The 21,358-nt window shown below is 59.7% G+C and overlaps 1 protein-coding gene across 7 annotated transcripts; it reads right to left on the reverse strand.

Annotated features, from left to right (window-relative positions):
* Nucleotides 1-985: 985 nt before the first annotated feature.
* On the reverse strand, nt 986-21,356 carry LARGE2 (LARGE xylosyl- and glucuronyltransferase 2). 7 transcript variants are annotated; one of them, XM_072038719.1, is made up of 16 exons: nt 21,251-21,356; nt 16,574-16,742; nt 6,737-6,910; nt 6,167-6,423; nt 5,943-6,025; nt 5,573-5,689; nt 5,143-5,321; nt 4,882-4,986; nt 4,538-4,650; nt 4,297-4,422; nt 3,927-4,082; nt 3,683-3,840; nt 3,140-3,418; nt 2,711-2,857; nt 2,364-2,559; nt 986-2,283 (listed from the first exon to the last, which is right to left on the reverse strand). In XM_072038719.1, the coding sequence occupies exons 3-16, from the start codon at nt 6,834-6,836 to the stop codon at nt 2,086-2,088; spliced, it is 2,214 nt and encodes a 737-aa protein (XP_071894820.1). In that variant the 5' UTR covers nt 6,837-6,910; nt 16,574-16,742; nt 21,251-21,356; the 3' UTR covers nt 986-2,085. The 7 variants fall into 7 exon arrangements, with proteins under 7 accessions (XP_071894820.1, XP_071894813.1, XP_071894814.1 ...); XM_072038712.1 differs by having other exon boundaries at nt 3,683-3,846; XM_072038713.1 differs by lacking the exon at nt 21,251-21,356 and adding an exon at nt 18,042-18,551 and having other exon boundaries at nt 3,683-3,846.
* Between the last annotated feature and the right edge of the window lie 2 nt (nt 21,357-21,358).

Here is a 21,358-nt window from a genome sequence, read left to right on the forward strand (position 1 = left end):
GCACGGTGGCTGCAGGCAGAGCTGTGCCTACTCACAGGGCCCGCAGCCGAGCTAGGCACAGAGCCAGCACTGCCACTGCCACCGAGCCCTCAGGGAAACACCTCACATCTTTAGCAGGGAGCAGGCTGAACAGGGATGGGTGAGCAGCCCTCTAGATGTGACCTGAACCCGTAAGGTTGCTAAGTACAGAAGTACGGCGATAAGAGCGAGCTTTGGCTGTATTAAACAAAAGCTGCCTGCTAGGGACCAGCCCGCTGGAGCTGTGCCTTGCTTCGCCACAATTAGCAGCATCTTTCCCAAATAAAGCCTCAGCAACTTGCTTCTGGCATGCCACCGCCTTCCTCTTGCCCTGCAGATGCAAGGCTGGCTGCTCGGAGCCAGGTTTTGTTCCCAACAGCTCCATAAAGCCAGAGGCGTGCAGCCAGGGAGCGCCCTGCAGTCTCCCCGCCTGTGTCATGGCCTCAGCCGGGCTGCCAGAGTGGGTGCAGGACAGGGAGGTCCTGTGGGCCACGACACAGCAGCCACAGCTCTCGGGGACAAGCTGTAGCACCGCTAGAACAAGAAAACACATCTCTGCTACTAGGATGTGATGAAACTGGGTGCACAGCTACACCATGAAGTCACAGACTGCCCCAAAAGGGGGCTGCCCCAAAAGGGGGCCACCCCACCACCCAGGCTGCCGCCCCGCAGCAATGCCCATAGCCAGCCTGTCAGAGCTGGCAGGGGCTGGCTCACCCCATGCTTGGTGACACCGGCATTTCTTCTGCCTGTTGTCATCCCTGCTCCCCAGCCCTCCTGCTGTGCCAGCCAGAAAGGGAATTGGCTTCAAATGTACCAGGCAGAGCACTGGCCAGCAGTGCTTTACCCCAGCCCAAGCTCCAGCTACCACTGCGGTACTCTGCTCCCGCTGCCTTCCCTCCAGGGCACACTTGCAGGCTCGCAGCAGAAAAAAAAAACTAATAACCATGCACTTCCAACAAGGATATGAAAAAGAATAAAAAAGCTTTAATTTAAAAATTAAATTAAAAAGAGAGAATAAGCAAGAGGCGCTTGTGCCCTTTCCAGACAATGCGATTTGTATGGCTCCTCCTGGCCGCTCCCCCCACGGACGGAAATCTTCACACCTGCACAATCTGGCTCCTGCAGCCCAGACTAATGCTAAGAAGAGAACAGCAGAGGCTGCAGCAGCAGCTGGCCTGGAGATCCTTCAGTGCCACCAGCAAAATCATCCAGAAGGAAGAAAGGATTTAAAAACACCCACGACACCCTAATCATTTAATTCTTGGGAGAAAAGTATTAAATAATTTAAATAGCGTGAGGAAAGCGATGCATCCTCTGTGCTCCAGTGTGTGAGAGCCGCGGAGCAGTGCCTAGCCAAGCTGCTCCCAGCGCGGGGATCCAGCCACAGCGCTCAGCTACGGTCTCCTCCAGTGTCAGCCACATCCCTGATTGTCGATGGCAGCCTCTGCGCTGCCGAGAGCGGGGAGGCGCGGGGTGGTCCCTGCCAGGAATTCCTCCACGCGAGTGCTGGCCCACTGCGATGCGATACCACCCCTCCTGATTGCTGCAGGGTTTGTCCCACAGCTCAGCCTGTTTTCGCTTAAAGCACCTGCTGGTCTCCGGCCCCCACCTCCCAAGGCAGAAGCTCCCCTCACCGAAGCTCCAGGGGGAGTGTGGAGGGTTGGGAACTGGGACGGCAGAGGGGAGGCAGAGCAGGGAAAGGCGCAGCTCCCAGGCCTCTTGAGGAGCCAGGCCCCAGCCTGAGGCGAGCCATGAAGGCTGTCACTCCACATCTGCTAAAAAAAGGGATGAGGGGACCAGGCCCTGCAGTCCCTGACACGGTGGCAGCTCCCTATAACACAGGAAGGCTGCTGCTCTGGACAAACCCTTGGCCACACTGCAGTAGCTTAACCCACAGGCAGTGCCCGTTCTCATAGATGGCATCCTCCCGTATCTACAGGCATCCCGTTGCTGCCGGCTCGGCTCCCTGGGCAGGGCTATGAGGTGGGCTGGGGCAGGAGGGAGGCCCTGCGCCCTCCCTTCTCCTGCTGGCTGCTCGTGCCCTGCGCCCGCTGTCCCCATGCGTCACAGGCTCCGCTCGGCGGTGAGGTATTTGAGCGCGGCCGCCCCGTATCGCCGCGACAGGTCCTGGTGGAACTCCTCCCGCAGCGTCTGCAGGCAGCCCCGGTACCCCGCGCTCAGGCGGAACTTGGAGATGTCGAAGCTGGGGGCGTGGGGCATGTGGATCATGAAGGCGTTGGGCAGGACCAGCAGCTCGTACTCCTGGGGGCACAGCGGCAAGCGTCACCGTCGGCTCCGGTGCCGACACCTTGCTGCCCACCAGCACCTCCGCCCTCACCCACCTGCGCATCCAGCTCCATGATGTGGGACACCTTGTTCCAGCCGAAGCCCACGAAGCGCTGGTCGTACTTGGGGCAGTCTCGCCTCACTACAACGTAAGGCTCGAAGTCTGGCTGCCACGCCACGCGGTACGGCACCGTGGCTGTCCGCCACTTGGCGTAGTCCGTCGGGGCATGGCCTTTTGGCCACACGTGGTACCTGTGAGGAGAGAGGGAAGTGAGACACCAGGAAAAGCGGCAGCTCCCTGAAACGAGAGATCCTCTGACCTGGCTGCACCACAGCCCCAAGGCACATGGGTACAAAACTGGACGTGAGAGCCCCTTGGATGGTGGGGCAGCTCCAGGCCTACCTGAAGGTGTAGAGGGAGCCCATGTCCAGCATGGAGAGCAGTTCTGCTTTGGATTTGGGGAAGGTCAGGCGGTAGTGCAGGGTCTCAAATGCCGGCACGATGAGAGCTGCCTTCCTGTGGGGCAGCTCCAGCTGCTGGATGGAGTTCCTGTGGTGGTAGAAAGGGTGTGAGGCCTCCCTGCCATGACCTGTGGCCACAGCCCCCTTTCTCAGCCCCTCCATGGCTCCAGAAGGGTATTAATGAATTTAGACACCCTGCAGTGCTGCAGTACAGGAACATGAGGAACAAGGCACCTCTCACAGCCACTGCTCCTTCCTCATCCACCCTTGTCCGACAAAAGCAAGAGCAGGATCACATGGCTGAACACAAACCCAACCATTTCTGCACGTGAAGAACTGCTGCCCAGGGCACCTCCCGCGAGCCCCGTACCTGAGGTAATCGTAGAGGCCATACATCGGCAGGAAGTCGATGTCCGTCAGGAAGACGTATGGCGTCTGTGCGTTGGCCAAGGCCACGTTGCGCAGGAGGTTGATGGGGTAGAACTGCCCCTCCTTGTAGACGATGTGGTAGGCGACGTTGCGGCGGGCGCTCAGCACCTCCGAGGCCTGGGCATAGCGCAGGAACTGCTGGGCCTCCGCGTCCGACATGTACAGCGCCAGGCTGATGGGGCCTGCCCAGTGCTTGCAGATGGCCTCCAACATCTGCAGCCTGTGAAGGAGAGGGCGCTGCGTGAGCAGAAGCTCGGCCAGACCCAGAACAGGGTGCCTGACAGCAAGCCGTGTGCCAGCCGAGACTGCTTTGGGGGAAAGTGGAGGGAATTCCTGTTCCCCAACACAGGGTGCTGCTCCTTGCTGCAGTGCTCCAGCGTGAGGAGCCCATGTGAGAGATCTCAGGTAGCTTCAGAGTCGTGGAGTCACCCCAGAGGCAGCGCAGGGGGAAACCCAACTGCCCCCCAACCCCACTGGCAGGTACCTGTCCATGGAGAGCTGGGCCACAAGGGTGACATCAGTGGGGTTGGGGAGGGCCAGGAACTCGTACTGCAGGAAGAAGAGGTGGATGCGGTGCTGCGTGAGGTGCTGCCGGCGGAAATCGTAGCAGGGATCGTCCTCGTCCAGCTCCTCCAGCGCCTGCTGCAGCTGCAACACCGCAAAGGTGAGGCAGAGCAGGAGACCCAGGGCGTGCAGGGGCAGCTGCTCGGGGTCTCTGCCTGCTTCACCTGGTTGCTGGGCGGGCTGGGGAGGCTGGCACAGCCGAAGAGCTCCCTGCGCAGCAGGTTCCCATCGTACTCCAGGAAGGTCAGGTAGAGGTTGCGGAAGAACTCCACGTGCTTGTTCTTCACCCGCAGCTTCTTGGGCGAGTTCCAGTGGATTACCTGGGGACAGCAGCACGTCACCCCGTGGAGGTGAAGGCAGCAGCACCCAAAGTTTCTCAGGACCGCAGACACCATGCTGATTCCCCCTGGGCTCCAGCTCCCATATTCTGTCCCTCAGGCCCTGTACTGTGTCTCCTAGTAGGAAGAGCACAGGGCCCCTAACAGGAGAACCTGCAGTTCTGCCCCCATCTCAAAGGCACCACAACCTACCCACCTTGAGATCCGAGACCTCGGTGTAGCACTGCTCTGAGCGGGTGTGATCAGACAGCTGCACGTTCCAGAAGCATGGGAGCCGGTACACCAGGGCTGGGTTCTGCTTGATCACCGCGTTAAAGATGTCCTAGGAGAGAGCAAGGCAAGTGCACAGGAGGATGAAGGAGCCAGCACAGTCCCCAGGTGCCAGCAGTGCTAAGGGAACGCAGCACAGCCGACCACCCTGGAGGAGGAGCCGTTACCTGATCGGCCAGCGAGGTGGAGAGCATGCTCATGAGCTCCCGCTCTGCCGTCAGCCGCCACATCTGCTCCCAGCCCAGGCGACGCAGGCGGTCCAGCAAGAGCAGGATCACCCCTGGGTACCAGGACAGAGGGCAGTGGGTCACCAAGAGAGCACAGCAATCTGCGTGCCTCCAAGTTTTGGGGCATGCCGCTTCTGTGCATCCACCCACACAACCTCCAGGACACTGCAGCAGCTCCTTGTGCCCACACAGACTCTCCTGCCTCACCTCAGCCTTCCCCAGTCTCCCCACACCACATGCTGACCCATCAAGGTGCAGGGCCAACCCCAGCAGTCCATGCTCACCCGTGTTGAAGCCTCGTCCCAGGGCTGGCCATGGTCTGTGGTTCTTCCAGAGGTTGCCCAAATACCAGTCGCTTTGGTTCTCCACCAGCCCGATCACCTGCTTATCTGAGGAAAAAGAGGGGCACACATGTGGCCTGCCCCGCTGCAAGTTTGGAGAGCCCAAGCAAACCCATTGCACTGGTGCTGTGGCTGATGAGCGCCACCACACTGACGGGCAGTGGGCCAGAGCTCCAGCAGGTCCTGCGGGCACCCTGTCCTCACCAGAGAACTTCCCAAAGACGGCCCAGAGCTCAGCGATGTCGGTGGCGAAGGTGATGTCGGTGTCCAAGACGATGACTTTGGAGAGGTTGGAGGGCAGCGCCTTGGTAAGCGTCAGCTTCATCAACCCATAGATGCCGGAGTAGTGCTTGTTGGGGATCCACGACACCTCTGGCTGCAAGGTGACACGGTCTCAGGGCCGGGCATGGCCACGCCCTTCCTTTCCCGGGCACAATGGCTGTGTTCTCGTGCAGAGGAGGCCAGCAGAGGGGCAGAGCCTCTGAGCAACCAGCAGGGTTGTGGGACCAGTAGAAAAAGAGTTAAGTACCCCCCTCCTCCCAGCCGCTCCTGCTGTTCCCCTGTGACCCTCCAAGTGCCTGGCTGGGAAAGAAAAGGGGGAGAGTGCAGAGGGGATCAAGTGCCTGCCTTCAAGTCATCGGCGTTGTAGAAGCTGACGTGGACAGAGGGCACCATCCAGGACTGGAAGAGCGTCTGCAGGATCTGGTGGGCCACCGAGTCCGTGATGAAGTGGAAGTGGAGGGGGTTTTTCCTGCCAAGGGCAATGCAGCGGCACTCAGCACCACAGCAGGAAGAAGCAGACGTGGTCCCCATCTCTCCCACCCCTGCCAAGGGACAGAAACCAGGGCCCATGGAGAAAAGCCACCCCTGGGGGGAAACAAACCACCCTTCTGTCCCTTTAAGCCCCAGCAATGACACGGGATGCAGAGGGAGGACTCTCCTCCAGAATTGCTCATCTGCAAACCCCAAACCAGCAGGCCTCTGGCCCAGCACACCCCCGTTACCTGTGGAAGAGGATGGATTTCACCAGGGTGACCACATCCCGGCTGGCGTTGTGTCCGGCACACACAATGGCAACGTGCAGGAGCTGCCCAGAGACAAACACAGCGCTTTTCAGACCGACCCCCCCTGCACAGGACTTTCAGATCCTCCCGAGCTCAGCCAGGGCTCTGGCCTCCTGCCGGACATCCCCCATCTGCCGTGGCACCGTGCTGCCGCGGGCACCCACCTCACACTTGTGCACCACCCGCTGCTTGGGACAGGCTGTGCGGTTGCTCCTCTCACCCCCGAGGGGGGACCCATCCTCGGCAGAGGCCCCCCATGGTGGGCTGCCGTCGCTGCCGTCTGCCTGCACCCGTCCAAGCTGCTGGCGGAGCTGCTGGTTCTCCTCCTCCACCCGGCGCACCTGCAAGGCCAGCGCCTCCCGCTCCACGTCGCGGCTCGGCTGCTCGCCCAGGCATGGCGACAGCAGGAGAAAGCGGCCATCTGTGTGGACACAGAGCGGGATGTGCGTTGGTCGTGGCAAGGGGAAGTCGATGAGGTGATGCTAAGCCAAGGAGGGACTGGGGGGAATGGCGGGACCAAGTCCCAACCTGAACAGAGAGGTCCTAGGACACACCACGTGTCCAGACAACGTCACAGCTCTGCTCCCCCAGACCCCAAGGATGTCCCTGGGAACCTAGAGGCCAGGTACACCCACAGCAACTTGCAAGGCCACAGAGCGACCCGCCCAAGGCCTTGGCATCCCCTGCCCACCCTGTGCTTCCCTTGAGCTGAAGAAGGCAGAGAGCCCACTCACATTCGAGGCTGCCCATGAAGAGGTAGAGCCAGGAGAGGAGGACGGCCAGGATCACCGTGGCGAGCAGCAGCTTCAGCTTCACACGCCAGGAGCGCAACATGGTGGGCTGGTGGGAGCAGGGCGCTGAGGATCAGGTGGGCAGGCCCAGCCCGGCTGGCCCCGGCATCCTAGAGCCTGTGAGGGGCAGGGAAGCAGAAAGAGGAGTCACTGACAGCCCCACAGCCCTCATGTGGGTGCCTCAGCGTCCCCCAGTCCTTATCCCGGACTGACTGCAGGGGCTGTGAGGGGACGGACGCCCCCCAGCTCTCCGGGGACACCCTCCCACAGCCAGCATCCTCCTCCCCATGCTGGGGAACCTGGACACCCCCAGACCTGCCCCACCACCCCCATGGCCGTCAGAGGGGGGAACTGCATGAAGGGGAGGAGGGAAGGAGTGATTTCACTCCTCACCATCCCACGGGCTGAGGGGAGAGCACGAGAGCTCCCAGGGGAGGAGACGCCGTCCTGCCCCGCTGCGCTGGGCCGGGGCTGGTTAATGCTGCCTGCCCTTGAGAGGGAGAGCAGAGCCCTCCCCCACCACCTCTGCAGGCTGAAGGGGCCGGGACTGCTCTTGAGACACCGGCCTCAAGGACGTGGCCGGGCTGGGCGAGCCGTGCTGCCCGGCCCGTGAGGAGATAAGCGAGGAGACCGAGCTTGGGACGCTGGCTGCCTTCCCAGCCCTCCTGCCAGAGGGTGTAGGGGAACTCCGGCAGCGTCCCTTGTCCCTTCCCCAAGTCCCCAGTGGGTCAAACGCCTCCCCCTCTGCTCACCGGGCTGAGCACAGCTACCCGCCCTGGCTAAACTTTGGGGAAAATCCCGAGCAGTTTGGTGAAACTCATTTCCCAGAGTGCTGGCTTAAAGGGACACAAGGCCCAGGGGCTGCAGGAGCTGTGGGGGCAGTGGGGACCTGGGCACAGTGCCCTCACCACACCGTGGGCATGGCCACCGGCCCTGCAGGAGTGACTGGAAACTGGGGCCTGCGTGGGGAGGAGGCCGCGGCAGTGAGGGTGTGAGACAGCCCACAAAAAACTCCATGTTTGAGAAGGGGGAAGCTCGAACACAGCCAGGAGCTGCAAAACAGGAGGGATCCCCCCGGGATCTGCTGCCCATGGGACCCCCAGCGCCCTGCCTGCCCCCTGCCCTGCTGGCCTCAGGATGGCACCGTGCTGCCTGCTTTGTCCCCACGTCCCAGCCCGCTGACTGGGCTGGGGGAAGCGCCACTGTCCCCACACACACAGCTGGAGCCACCTGTGCCCTGGCCACACAGGGCTCCCCGTCCTCCATGCCCAAGTTGTCCTTTTCATGTGGGGAGCAAGCGGTGGAAACCCACGTTGTCCGCCACCTCCTGAGGAGAAACAACCCAAACACGGGGGCAGATAGCCTCAGAAAGCCCTGCCTGACCCCAAGAGCCAGCTGTGCAGGGCACATGAGGGCCCCATGAAGCAAAAAACCCGTGGGTGAGCAGCCAGCCTCCCCTGCCTGCCCCAGCAGGAGCCCCAGCCCCTGCCCTTGGCCCCGCATCTGGCGGCGCCACAAAAGCCCCCACAAAAGCCCGCGCTGCCTCCCGATGAATGGGGCGGATTAGGGTCTGCTCCCCCTGGTGTAAACCCCATAGCCCATTGATGTGCAGATGGCTGAGGGGCCGCTGGGGCTTGGGGCCGAGGCAGGGCTGGGAGGGCACCACCACCCGGGCCAGCCTAGGCAGCCCCCGGACAAGAGGAAAAGGGCTGAGAAGCCGATCGATGGAAATACGACTTGAGTGCCAACAAAGGAGGGACAGGCTGGGGGCACACAGCAACACCCCAGCTGCTCTTGCTGGCCCCTTTAGCCTCCCTGCCCCACTCGTCTGCAGCCCCATGGGCCCTCCCTGTAGGGAACTGCACCCCCTGCATGTGAGCACACTACTGGGACGGCAGCTTTAGGGGACAGAAGGAGACCAGGAGCAGCAGCAGGACCACTGGCAGAGACCCCGGGGAGGCACCCAAGGACTCCATCCCCTCCGTAGCACCCCCAGCCCTCCTCACCTGGCCTCTCGCTTGCCCCCCAGGCAGCGATTTCCTTACCTGCCTTCCCCTTCTCCTCCTCCCAGCGCCTCCTGAGCCGGCTCACAGCCCGCTGCTGCAGCTCCCTCCTGGGTCTGCCTTTCCCAATCCTCTTTTTACTCCTCCCTTTCAGATCTGACACTTCCCCCCCTCCTCCCCGCTCTCAAACCCGAGCTCCCCCCCGCACGCCCTGCGCTGGCCCCCCTTTCGGAGGAAGAAAGAACAAACAAGACGAGATTAAATTCGCTTGCTACTCAAGAGCCCCCAGCGCCAGGGGCACGGAGTTGCCCAAAGTGAGTCAGGACAAATCTGCCCTCAACTCCCAGCTCCGGGGCCTCACGTACCCCTCCTTTGCTGCGGTAAGGGCAGCGTTAGGATTAATTACCCCATGTCCAACACCTGCCTCCTGCCCTCCCAGGGCAGGTGCAGGAGGTTTTGTCCACACATAGGACACTGGGGGGGCTGGAAGACAGCAGGGCCTACCTTGGCTGGCAGAGATGGGGCGTGTGGCCAGCATGGCAAGGATGGGGTGCTGCCCTGCACCTCTCCTAGCTACTGAGAGAGAGGAGATCCTACCTGTGGCCTGAATGATGAGGACGAGCTGTGAACACTGCTGTAGGTGCGCGAAGGATGGAAGAGCTGCCCACCTGCAGCCAGGAGCAGGGCAGGCTTGCTCCAGCCCCCCCCCCAGGCTGGGGAAGCGGGGCTCCCCAAGGAGCACAGAGTCCCACAGAAGGGATGGCAGCAGGAGGAGCGGGAGGCTGGGGCTGGGAATGCTAACTATGCAGAGATTGCCTCTACCTGCAGCTCCCCCGCGCCTGGCCCCAGGGCTGGGGAAAGCCAAGGGACAGAGCACAGGGAGGAGCCCCTGCCCTCCGCCTGCCCTGCCAGGAGCCCAGGAGGATGCCCGGAGCAGGCAGGGTGCAGCGGGAGGCAGCCCCCACCGCCAGCATGGAGGGATCGAGATGCAACCGCCTGCATAGCAGCGGAGATGAAACGCAAATTGCCCCCCACCCCGTCAGCAAAGGGCGAGCTGCAGCAGCAAGCACGGGCCTGCCTCATGGAGACAGAGCAGCCCCCGAGCTGCAGGGCTGGGGCGGGCTGGGTCTCCACCCAGGCAGCAGAAATCACTGCCCCAGGAGATGCGTTTACCTCCCGCTCGGGCGGCTCTTGCCTGTCCTTGCAGAGCCCCTGTCGGAACAGGCAGTCGCACCTTAACAGCGCCTTTCTGCCCTGCCCAGCCCCGCAGCGCGAGGAAACCCCCGGGCTGCCCCGCTCCGAGACAGTGGGGCCAAAAGCAGGCTGTCAGGGGGACCCGTCCTGTCCCTGCCTCGTGCTTTCCATCACGTCTGTACGGCCGTGGGGAGGAGATGGCCAGCAGGAAGGCAATTACACAGCCTCTCCTCCCCCGGGCAACATTAAACACGCAGCAAGGGGAGAGCAGGGCTGGATGAGGCTCCCACAGACCGGTGACTGTGGCACTGTGCAGGGGGCATTGCTCACAGCGTGGGACACGCGCTGGCCTCCCCACAGCACTCCTGCTTTCCCCATCCAGCTCTTCCCTCCCTCCAGCCCACGCGCTCAGCCCCCTGCCCTCCCTGCTGTCTCCTTGCTCGCGCCAGACGAGCGCTGCCAGCGGTAAGATGAGAGGTTTCCCAATACCGCTGCTCTCCATTTCCAACCCCTGCACAAGGATGCGGGGCAGAAGTGCTGTCCGCAGCAGGTTGGCCTCCCTCCTTCCTTCCCTCCCCCATGCTTCTCCCAGCTGTGCTCTCCCCAGGAGCAGGGCAGCTCCTGCTTCTGCTTCAGCAGGGATGGGGACCGTGGCACATGGGATGAGAGGCTCCGTGTCCCTAAGGCCGGTCTCTTGCTGGAAGAGGCTGCCAGCAGGCACACTCCTCCCACCTGGACTCCCCCGTCTGCAGGGACTCCAGGGCAATATCTGGGTGATAGGGAGCTCCCACAGCATCCCCTCATTTTGGCTCGGCAGCTGCCCGCTGAGCTGTGAGAGCTTAGGGAGAGCTGGCACAGGTCACAGGGCAGCCCAAGGCTTGCTCCACCATCCCATTCCCCCCCAGGCACTACAAATGAAGAGGTGGCCAGGCTGGCCCCAGCAAGGAGCAGAGAAGAGGCACCACACTTCAAAGAGAGGCAACAGGGGATGATCTTTTGCTTTTCTGAGTAGATGGGAGGGGACAGGCTGGTCCCTCGTTCAGCATGTCACCTGTAAGCTATGTGCAGCAGCACACAGCTGACACAGTGACATGCAGCTCGTGGTCATCTCCCTGCCCTGTCACCCAAGTGACTCTGCCCAAAGAGGGCTGCACCAGCCCGGGGATACCACACAAGCAGTTCAGAGCAGAGCAGCTGCAGGAATTTACAGAGGCGGAAAGGAATTTGGCTAGGAAAGCAGGATTAAAAACCCATGCTCCGGATTACCCCTCCACCCCTCCTTCCCCCAGTCTTATGATAAGCAACACTTCAGTGAGAATTTCACCTCCATTTTCACTGGAAAAGAGAAGCTGTGGCAAAGCAGCCCCCATACTCTAGAAATGGGATCAAGCCACGGAGTGAGACACCACAACACGGACTGTAAACCAAGAAAGTGTCGTCATCCCTCCGCCACCACCGAGCTGCAGAGAAAATTGCAGCTAAGACCAACATTTCCCTGGGTCAGCAGCCAGCTGTGCCTCAGTTGTGGCTCACTCCTGTGCATCAAGTTCTTCCCAGGCCCACGAGATTATCATTACTCAGTTCTGCAGCTGCACGAGTTCAGCTTTTTACTCCACAAAGGTCACACAGAAAAAGCTACGCTCTCCTGAGAAAAGCATGCCACGCAGGGAACGGGAGCGGTCACTGAAGGGTGTTAATTGAAGCTCCCAGCTTGGTCAGAGCAGGGACCTTCATCACCAGACTGTTTCCTTTCCTCTCCCAGAGCACGAGGAAAACAGCAAGTCCAGACTGGGTCTGACACGGGCACACGCCTCACTGCTTACCTCTCTGCATCTGAAAGCCCAGGAAGGCATCAGGGAGCGACTCCTCTTGGCAGAGATGCCGATCACGAGGCCCTGCGAGATGCAGCCCGCTCCAGCTAAGCACAATAGCCCTCAACCACGCTTGTGGGGACACCGGGGCAGCAGGGTGCTGCATTTGTCCATCACAGGACAAATTAATTTCCCCTCGCAGGGGAATCAGTGGGACAGAGCGGTCTGGATCACACTTCCACGTGCTAGGCCTGGGTTCCCTGCAGGAGCACTACAAGGGACAGAAGGACCCTGCCTGCCTCTTGATACAGAAGAGGAGCAGCATTTGGGCTGGTCTCCAACTTCCTTCCCTCTGTTGGGATTAGGTTTCTAGTATCTGCATTTCTGCTGACGACTGTGTTGCAGCTAATGGCCAGCTCTGAAGCCAGGAGGTTCACCGTGTCCTGGTCTCCGGACGTGCCCCAGGCACCGCAACCTGCTCACCCCGGCCATTTCCTGACACTTCTGCTGCTGCGGGCTTGCAGCAGACGCAGTTCCTGTGGTCAGAGCTGAGAGGTAACAGCAGGGTCAGCAGTCGGCAGCTCCTGCTTCTGTCCAAGTCTGCCTGCAGCAAGCCCCCTTCCAGCTCCTGCTCTGCCCTCAGCACAGCCGGAGCACACACCACTCACGTCCCACACAGCAAAGGGATGGGAACGTCACTGAGCCAAACAGCCATGCCTCAAGTTTCCAGCTCGCAGTGTCCGTGTGTGTGCAGCCCTCTCCCTGCTCACCAAGGTAGAGGCTGGCAGATTCCCCCCTACAAAATCTCCCTCTGCCCTGAAACACTCGAATAACCTGCACCAGGAGCTGCTCCCCAGCAGGACAAGGGAGAGCATGAACAACATCTGACTAGATTTAACCCCTACAGATGTTTGTGGAGTCTGCGCCATCTCGTGCAAAACACCAGGTTAATTACAGCAAAAAGGAGACAAAGTGACCCCAGCCACCCAGGACCAGCACGCTGCTTGGAAAAGCCCACAACAGGCACTATACTATCCTCCTCACAGCCCCAAGAAAATGCCAGGGGCAGGGCTCTGAGCCAGGCCCCCAGGTGCCTCCAGTGCCTCGTCACCCGCAGAGCAGGGTGAGTGTTTTCAGCTGAGTAGTTATTGATTGAAAACTGCCTTTTCCAGACAGCTCAGAGCTATCTGCTGCTTCACGACAAGTTTTGGACAAGAACAAAATGCTTTGTTTTCCAAGCAAAAAGTCTCATTTTGCATTGTTTTGCCTGAAATTGAGCTGTGCTACATTTAAAAGATAAAAAGGTACCTCAAACTGGGTTGTGTGTGTGTTTTTTTTCTTTTCCTCCAGCTTTTCATTTTGGGCACTAAATCAAGCAATTAATTACCTGCTCGGTTCTGCTCTCCAGACAAGCTGCGAGCATCACACGCCGAAGGGACGGAGTAGCTCTGCCCAGGCAGCAGTGCTGAGGTCGGTGCTGATGTTTCCTGCACTGCAGGCTCTGTTCAGAGCTCAGTTCGAGCCCTCCAGAGGGCACTTGCCTGGAGGAAGGACAGCAGGGCACAGCGCGAGCAAAGGGTGAGAAGCACAGACACAGCCTGGCCTCTTCAACTAGAGACTGGCCCAAACTGGGAGCTGCGTTCGAGCAGCCACTCGCATCTTCCTTGCCCAGAGCTATTCCTGGCATTGATGCCCTCAGTGTCCAAACAGGGCTGAAAGCAGAGCTCGTCCACAGAAGAATGGAACAACTGCACTATAAATAGCAAATCGGGATGGCTCAGGGCAGGCTCTGCCCTGCCCTGAGGGAGGCTGTTAAGAAGTCCAAGCAGCAGTAGTACCAGTCAGAGCGCCCTGGGCACTTTATAGCCCTGGAGTGATACCTGAGCCACAGAGATGCTTACGCATTGCAAATGGGCTCTGACACTGGAGGCAGAGCTGTTGGTCAGGCTGAGACTGCTAACTTATCTGCAAAAAAGCACAGCCGGCATTTTGCAAACTGGCAACTGAGGAAGCAATGGATAGGAACAATAGGATGGGAAGGTGGTTCCCAGAGCCATGGGGAGAAGGAAAAATGCTCCCAGTAGCCAAACGCCGTGTTGAGCCTTTCCAGCACTCCTCCTCACCTCATCCTGGTGCTCACTGTCTTTCCATCCCTTGTGTTCCTCACACTGCTGAGCCAAATCCTGAACCTCAACAGCAGGGGACAAAGGCAGGGAGGAAGCAACATGCCTTGACCCAACCAAGTGACAGATAAACTCAGGATTAAAGCTCACATCTTCTGCAAACCGCTGGAACCTCTGCAATACCCAGCCCACACCAGGAGTGGGACAGATGAGAGCACAGCCCACTCGGTGACCATCAGGGTCGAATTCCCCTCCTACCCTCAGGACATCTCATCCCTCCAAGCCATACCCCTGTCCTCCCTGCCAGTGCCTCCATGTGGAGCAGGAAGCACTCAGCCTTCCCCTTCACACTGACAGCATCTGTCCTATAAAGATGTCCTCATCCTCCACAGACGAGGAAGCCACTAACCTCACACAGCCCTGCCAGATACCAGCCTCCTGCTCCCAGCAGGTAGCCCTGAGCTTTCAGCAGCACAGGGATCACAGTGCTGCAGCACGGCTCACTCGGGTGTATGCGGGCAGTAAGAGTGCAGGACTGACAGCTGGGAACACAGGGAGAGGTGTACGCACACAGGGAAAGCACAAGACCCAGAACAAATCATCCAGCATATAAACACACACGTGCCGGGAAGGAGTTGCTTCCTCTGCCCGAAAGTGTTGCTTTTTTTTCCTGTCAGAAGAGGAAAACAGCACTCAAAAAAAACATTAAGGAAAGCTTTCTGCTGCCAACCATGAAAGCCTGGCGGAACTGCTTTGGAGGACAAACAGCAAGCAGGAAAATCACAACCCCTCGCTTTACTGCTCCTGCAACACCCAAGACAGCCAGGGCACAAGAAATGAAGACAGCCAGTGCTGCCTATAAGTCCACCTTGAGAAGTGCCAAAGCCCACAACTCACCTCCCTCCGCCTTCTCCCTGTCCCCCTTCTTCCTCTTGTGCCACAAGCAAGAAGAGCGGGAGAGGTCTCAAGCGTGGCCAAGTTTCCACTTCAGGGAAAGAAGGCTGATAACTGACCGGACAGGATGCGAGCACCCATTGAGGAAAAGGATTAGTAACCCCCTAATCTGTACCTTTTAGAGTCTAAGCACTTTGCTTTGCTCTCTAATTAAACCACAGAGCGCAGAGTTTGCCAGAAGGGGTAGAACAAGGAGGAAGAAGGAAAGGGAACAGAGGCTGTGGCTTAAGATTCCTTGTGGCTTAAATGCAAGGCAGGGGGGTCACCGGTGGGGACGTATTTCACCTCAAGTGCAGGCAGGACTGCTTCACATCCTGCCTCCTCCCCGAGGCAGCATAGCGGGGCTGAGGGCAGGCTGCAGAGGAACCTGCACCATGTCCTGGGGGTAGCAGGGGAGGGAGCGAGGGGCTGTAAGACAGGATGAAGCTTTACCTGAGGCAGCCTCACAAGTTCATTTGCCTCCTGGGAAGCCACATGAGCTCCAAGCCACATTTATGTCTCCTCTTCCCAGACCCGGCCACACAGAAGTGCCTTGTTCCAGCGCTTATCTGGCCCCAGGCTGGGAGGGGCTGGTGCCTCACTGCCCTGGCACCCACACAGCACGTTCAGCTCTGTGCTGCGCCCATTAGGGGCTCCCTGGCAGGAGAAACCTTCCTGGCACAGGTAAAGAGGGAAGCCTTTTATCACAGCCCATGACAAACAAAGCAGCTCACATAACGTTTCCCTCGAGCTCTGCTGGGGCCCACGTGCCTACGCTGAGAGGAGGCAGCAGGCCCGAGCCCCGCTCCTCGCTGTGGCACGCAGCAGGGACAGCCTCAGCAGGAAAAACTACCCAGGCAGCGGGGTCAGAGGCTCTCTGGGCTGCCCCACATAACCACGAGCTGGTGGCACGGCTGGGAACGGGGAAGGTTTCGTCTCCAAAAACGCTCTGCCCCCCGCGCTGCCCCACCACACCAAGGGGGGTGCCGGGGCAGGCTGTCACTCCCGCGTTCCTCTCTTCCCTCGCTCCTATTCTTTGGAATTCCTCTCTTCTGTTTGCTTTGTTTCAGCCCTCAATGAACAGGAAGAAAAGGGAAGGAGCCTTGACAAATCCGATCAAGGCACAGACATGCTGAGGCCCCCTCCCGCTGGCATGCCAAGCCCTGCACTAATGAGGGGTGGAGGAGAGGCAGCCGCTGAGAACAGTGGCCCCACAGAAACCCCTGGTGTAAGGGACAGAGGGAAAAGGAGCTGCTGGAGCAGAACAACACTAGCACAAGCTCTCAGCCTTCAGAAGAGGGTCTTCACGTTTCCCTTGGCCCAGAGACCTTGCTCCTCAGCCCCAGTCCCAGTCACTGGCTGCCCACTAGACTAGAAACAAGCACTAGACCACACTAGGGTTGGGTGAGAAGGATCCAGATGCACACATTCAAGGGAAGTTCAACTGAAACAAACAGCCACGGAGATGGGACCACGCTTTATTCCAATGATTCCTACAGGAATCTGGTATTTCCCCGCAAGAGCTGGCCCACAAGGGCTTACAAGCATCAGTGTTTCCTCCAGAGCCTCCCCACTGGTCCCAAACACCACACATCCAGTAAGGAGGCAGCCCGCAGTGCCATGCAATTATCCCCAGTTTACCAATTTGGATACAGAAACACTAAGAAGGGAAGAGAGCACAAGTAACACGTCTACTCAGCAAGACAGATAACCAACCTTTGGAGGCTGCCAATGTTGCAGGGGTACCCAGGAATGGCTGGAGAAGCTGGCAGGGCCTGGCGGTGGCTGAGGATCACCCTCTAACTGGGGATTCTCAACCTGAGGGGCAGAGAGCACATCCCAGCTGTACTACTTGAGGGTTTTGCAGCTTGCTGTCGCCTGAAACCTGAAAGACAAAGTCACATGAAGAGCTACTGGATAAGAGAGCTGGGGGCCAGGCCGTGGCACAGCCAAGAGGGATATAAATCATAAGTAGCACCACCCAGCACCTTGATCCTCTCCCTTTCCTCCAGCTTGCTCCAAAGCAGAGCTCAGCATCGCCTGAGGCTACCCAACCAGCCCATGGGAGAATATCTGAGTGCTGCAGATCAGTGCCCCATCCTGCAGCACGTCCCCACACACTCAGCACAGTGGCTGTGGCTTTGCCAGCACTTCTGGGATGCTCCATGGCAAGTCCTCACACCAACTCTTGAGAAGGAGCCGGGTGAGGAAGACAAGTTCCCTGGCCCCCTCCCAGATGACAGCAGCAGCAAGTGTTGAGCTTGGAAGGCAGCGAGGGGATTAACTATCACGTCCAGTAACCCGAGCCCCTGCAGCATACCCTGGGCAGTCCCAGGGGTGGGTCAAGAGCCTGTCCAGATAGACGCACAGCCCGGAGAGAGACAAGATAAAGGCAGAGAGAGAGCAGACAAAACCCACCAAGCCACTTGTACTGCTGGGAGCCAAGAAGCCTGCACACACCACTCCTCCCATGCTGGGATCACACCCAGTGCACCTCTTCCCTCTGGCTCCCATGGGGCTGGGCACACGCACCCCATACCCGCCTGCTTGGATGGATAAGCATCTTCAAACCATGTGCCAAAACAACTTTCTGGTCTGCTCCACCTGCTTTACAACCCTGAACAGAGCAGTGAGTGCGCAGTGAGCCCTCCACCACAGCACCCACTGCTCCTCTCTATCCATAGCAAACCCCAGGTCAGTCTGGCACAGCACAACACGAAACCAGGTAGGCATCATCAGTCCCAACAAGGGCTGGTAATAACAACAGCACAACAGCTTCCACCTGAGCAGTAAAACCCAGCAACTCCAGTGAAGAAATACAGCACCACTGCCCAGCAAAACCCTCCTGTAGCAGCAAAGCCTGATGCCTCTGCAGGTCTCCCGTGGTATCTGGCTACGAGGTGGCAGCCAGTGACAGAGGAGGGAACCCTGCACGTCAGTAATGAGACATCTCCTCCATCATCCCCACTCTGATCTGTCAGCTCACACCTCAGACCTAAAGCGTCTGGAGGGGGGGACCTGGAACAGGGATATTTCTGGGATAGAGGGAAGGGGATAGGAGTCAGGATGCAGAAACAGCCTGGCCCAGGTCCCCTTGCAGTCACAGCCCTCCCTCAGGCGTTCCCAGAGCCCTGCGTTTACAGGGGTCAGCTCAGCAGGTAAGAGTCAAGCCTCTGGCACCCACCTGGACTAGGAAGCAGAAGCTGCCCGGAGCACGGCCGTGGCGTTGCAACAGCTGAGGGCTGGATACCAAAGGCACCTTCAGCAGGGGTGGCACCGAGCGGGGAGAGCCGGGCACGTGTCTGCCACACAAGGCAGCACTGCCCGCCGGGATCCTCCCCAGCCCTGCCAACAGAAAGCAAACTCCCCGCGGAGACGTGGCGAGAGCCTGACCTCCAGGGCACAGCCCGCATCTGCTGCAGGCCACCAGCAGCTGCCCTGCTCACCCTACCGCAGCAGCACCGCCTCCCTCAGCGCCCGGGGAGCCGGCCGAATCTCTCCCTTGAAGTGTGTCCATTAACCCGGGCCGCCAGAGAACTGCGTGTCCAGAAGTTTTTTCCAGCTGCATCACATGGTTATTAAAAGATATCGCGTCCCAGCCTGGAGTGCAGGCAGATTTGGGATGTTACGGGAGAGGCTGCACGTTGCCAAGTGAATCAGAGAGGGGAGTTATCCGAGCAGCAGCCCAGAGCCCTAAACAGCTTGCTGGAAAAGGCAGGAGGCGGTCGGGATCTCACAGCAGGGCTCCACACACGTTGCCAGACATGCTGCTCCTCCTGGGAAGCCACAGAGCCTCTCTTGCGGCCTCAGCTAAGCTGGGGAGGGCAGTGGCACCATGACAGAACAGCAAGAAAATGCCCCCAAGTCAAAAGGCCCATTCAACCCCCTCTCCCCACACACATACTTCAGCTTGTTTGACCTGGGTTTCCCTTCCCCACAGACTACTGCTTCAAGCAATAGACCTGTCAGCAGCACTTCAGGAACTCGAGGACGACAACTGCCAACATCCCCTGCTAGCTGCTGCCTTTCTGGGCCCCAAGGGGGCTGTAAAAGATCAGGGATGTGAGCAGCCACCCCCAGCAGTGCCACACTTGGAGCTTGGTGCGGTTCCCTGCCCTCGTCTCCTCATTTCGGCAGAGAATTGAGGCTCTCCTGAAAGGTGCTGGCCTCCAGTGAGACACCCTGAGTGCATCGGGCCTTCCATTCTAGGCAGGGCTCATGTGTCAGGGACTAAAATACTCTGTACATACATCAGCCCACAGGTCACAACTTAATTGGAGCTAGTCACAGTTTAACCCCAGCCATCCCAAAGGCTTGGCTGAGCTCACCCAGAAGCAAAGAAAACAGGCCAATACGCCACAGCATGGGGCTGACCAGGGCAGGAAGGTGGAGGCAGGCCCCCAGGCCTCATGCTGCCAAGCTCTTCCCCTGGCCCAGCACACTGCAAGGCCTGCACTAGGCACGGTTTGAGCAAGGTTTCTGTAGGATGAGCTGCCTTAGACCCACTGCAACTCCCTGCCTGGGGTCAGCCTGCCCACACACGGTGCAGTCTTTGCAGACCTGAGCCAAGAGCGAGATGCTGGCAGCCAGGCAAGCTGGACTTCAGCACGGCACCTGCTGCTGGGCTGGCAGAGCGTGTGCTGTTCTGGTGTGCTTCTTTTCCTGCTGTTACTGCTGAGCCCGCATCCCTCATCAGAGCAGAGAGACCATTTGGCCTCACTTACAGCCAGGGGGCTTCCAGTAAGCACCAGCCTTTGTCACCCTGACCAGTAAGTGCTAGGAAAGGAGTGGCTCAGGGATCTTTCCAGGTACAGGCAGGAGAGAAACCAGCCCCTTCACCCAGCCTTTCACCTCCTACCCCTGCAATGGGCACCATGAGCCAAGGCAGTTGAAGTCTTGCCCAAGTTCATGGGCTCCCAGCAGCTTTGAGAAGCTGCCCCTCCTACAGTGCTCCCTTGCAGCTTATTTACCATAAAAAGGCACCGTGATGCTTCCCAAACTGTCCTCCAAACTTGCTCACTGCAGGAGGGACACCAGCAGAAAGGCGGACAGGCCAGCCAGCGGATGGGAGGGAGCCACGGGACAGGGAGGGAAGAGGAGGAAAGAGGAATCGTCTGCCAAAAAGCTTCTCATTAGGGGAAAGAGCTGCACTATCTAGCGATGCTGTTCGGAGTAGCCCAAGGACTTTGTGCATCAGGCTTCACCTCTGGCTGTGGACAAGGTGTCTCTGGCAGCCTCCTCAGCAGCCGGCTCTCAGATTGCTGTCTGGCAGGGCCAGCACTTCTCCTTGAAGGGCAGCAGCTCCGGCAGGCGGCACTGGATATGCCCCTAGAGTCATCGGCAGTGCGTATGCCTACTGTGAACAGGCTGCTCTGCCGGTCCCCATCACGGGCTTCAGGTGCTGTCCCACCCCACTTTGACACACACACTAGCAGCTCCGCCACCATGAGTGTCAGAGCAGCTCACAGGTAGTAACATGACATGCGAATGGAAAGCTGGGTCTAACCCACGCAATTCTGACTACAAAGTTTTCTTTAGCACCAGACTGTTTGCCAGCAGTGCCTCGTGCCCTTCACGAACTCAGCCTGCCAGAAAACAAACCCTCTGGGGAAGGGGGGGGGAAAAAAGATCAGAAAGGATAAAGCGCCTGCCTGTGCAGCCGTAACCCTCGCGGTGGAAGCCGCAGGCAGACAGTGCGCCCATTGTGCGGAGGTAAGCGGCCAGGAGGAAGGAGGGGAAGCTTGGCGGAGCTCTGTTTGCACTCGGGAGGCTGCAGAACACCCTCCTTGCCCGCCCTGCGCTCCCTCAAAGGCGCCGTGCTCCAGCAGGGAGCCGTGCAGCTGCTGACCTTTGGACCATGAGGTTTGCCGTGGGGTGGCTCGGGGGCACTGACCACAGGCGTGCCATGGGCCAGGCGGGCTCGGCACAGGGTGTCCGGCCACGGCTGAGCCCAGCAGCACGGCTCGGGGAGGGTCTGAAGGACCGAGCAAAGGCGTGGGCCCTTCTTCTGCAACAGGCTGCAGCCAGGTGCATCCCACACCTACAAAGCGAGGGTTGGCGCTTAGGCACAGCAAAGGCGCAGCACGCACAGGGCTGTGCGAGTCCCTCACACCCATAGCGTGCAGGAAGGAGCAGGGTGGCTCTGACCGCCTCCCTTCCTCCAGCCCCAGCAGCCCAGAGCAAGGACAGGGGCTAGAAGGGGAACAGGAGGCTGGCAGGCTCCCACCCCAACACCCCATTAATGTCTCCACCTGCTGCCCGCTGTAGGGACCCCACCTGCCGGCACCCACCTGGGACACCTCCCCACGTCCCCCCCACCCCACGCTCCCTCCGTAACACCACCACCAGATACAACCACCCCCCAACCCCACCACCCCCTCCACAGCCCCGCACCTGCTGGGCCACCCCCGGGACCGGGGCCACCACCGCCGCCGCCTCCGTGCCTTTAAACCCCCGCCCCGGCACCCATGGGGCGGCCGGCGCTGGGCGGGCCGTGCATGC

This window comes from Anas platyrhynchos, chromosome 5 (assembly GCF_047663525.1).
Source record: "Anas platyrhynchos isolate ZD024472 breed Pekin duck chromosome 5, IASCAAS_PekinDuck_T2T, whole genome shotgun sequence".
Taxonomy (NCBI): Eukaryota; Metazoa; Chordata; class Aves; order Anseriformes; family Anatidae; genus Anas; species Anas platyrhynchos.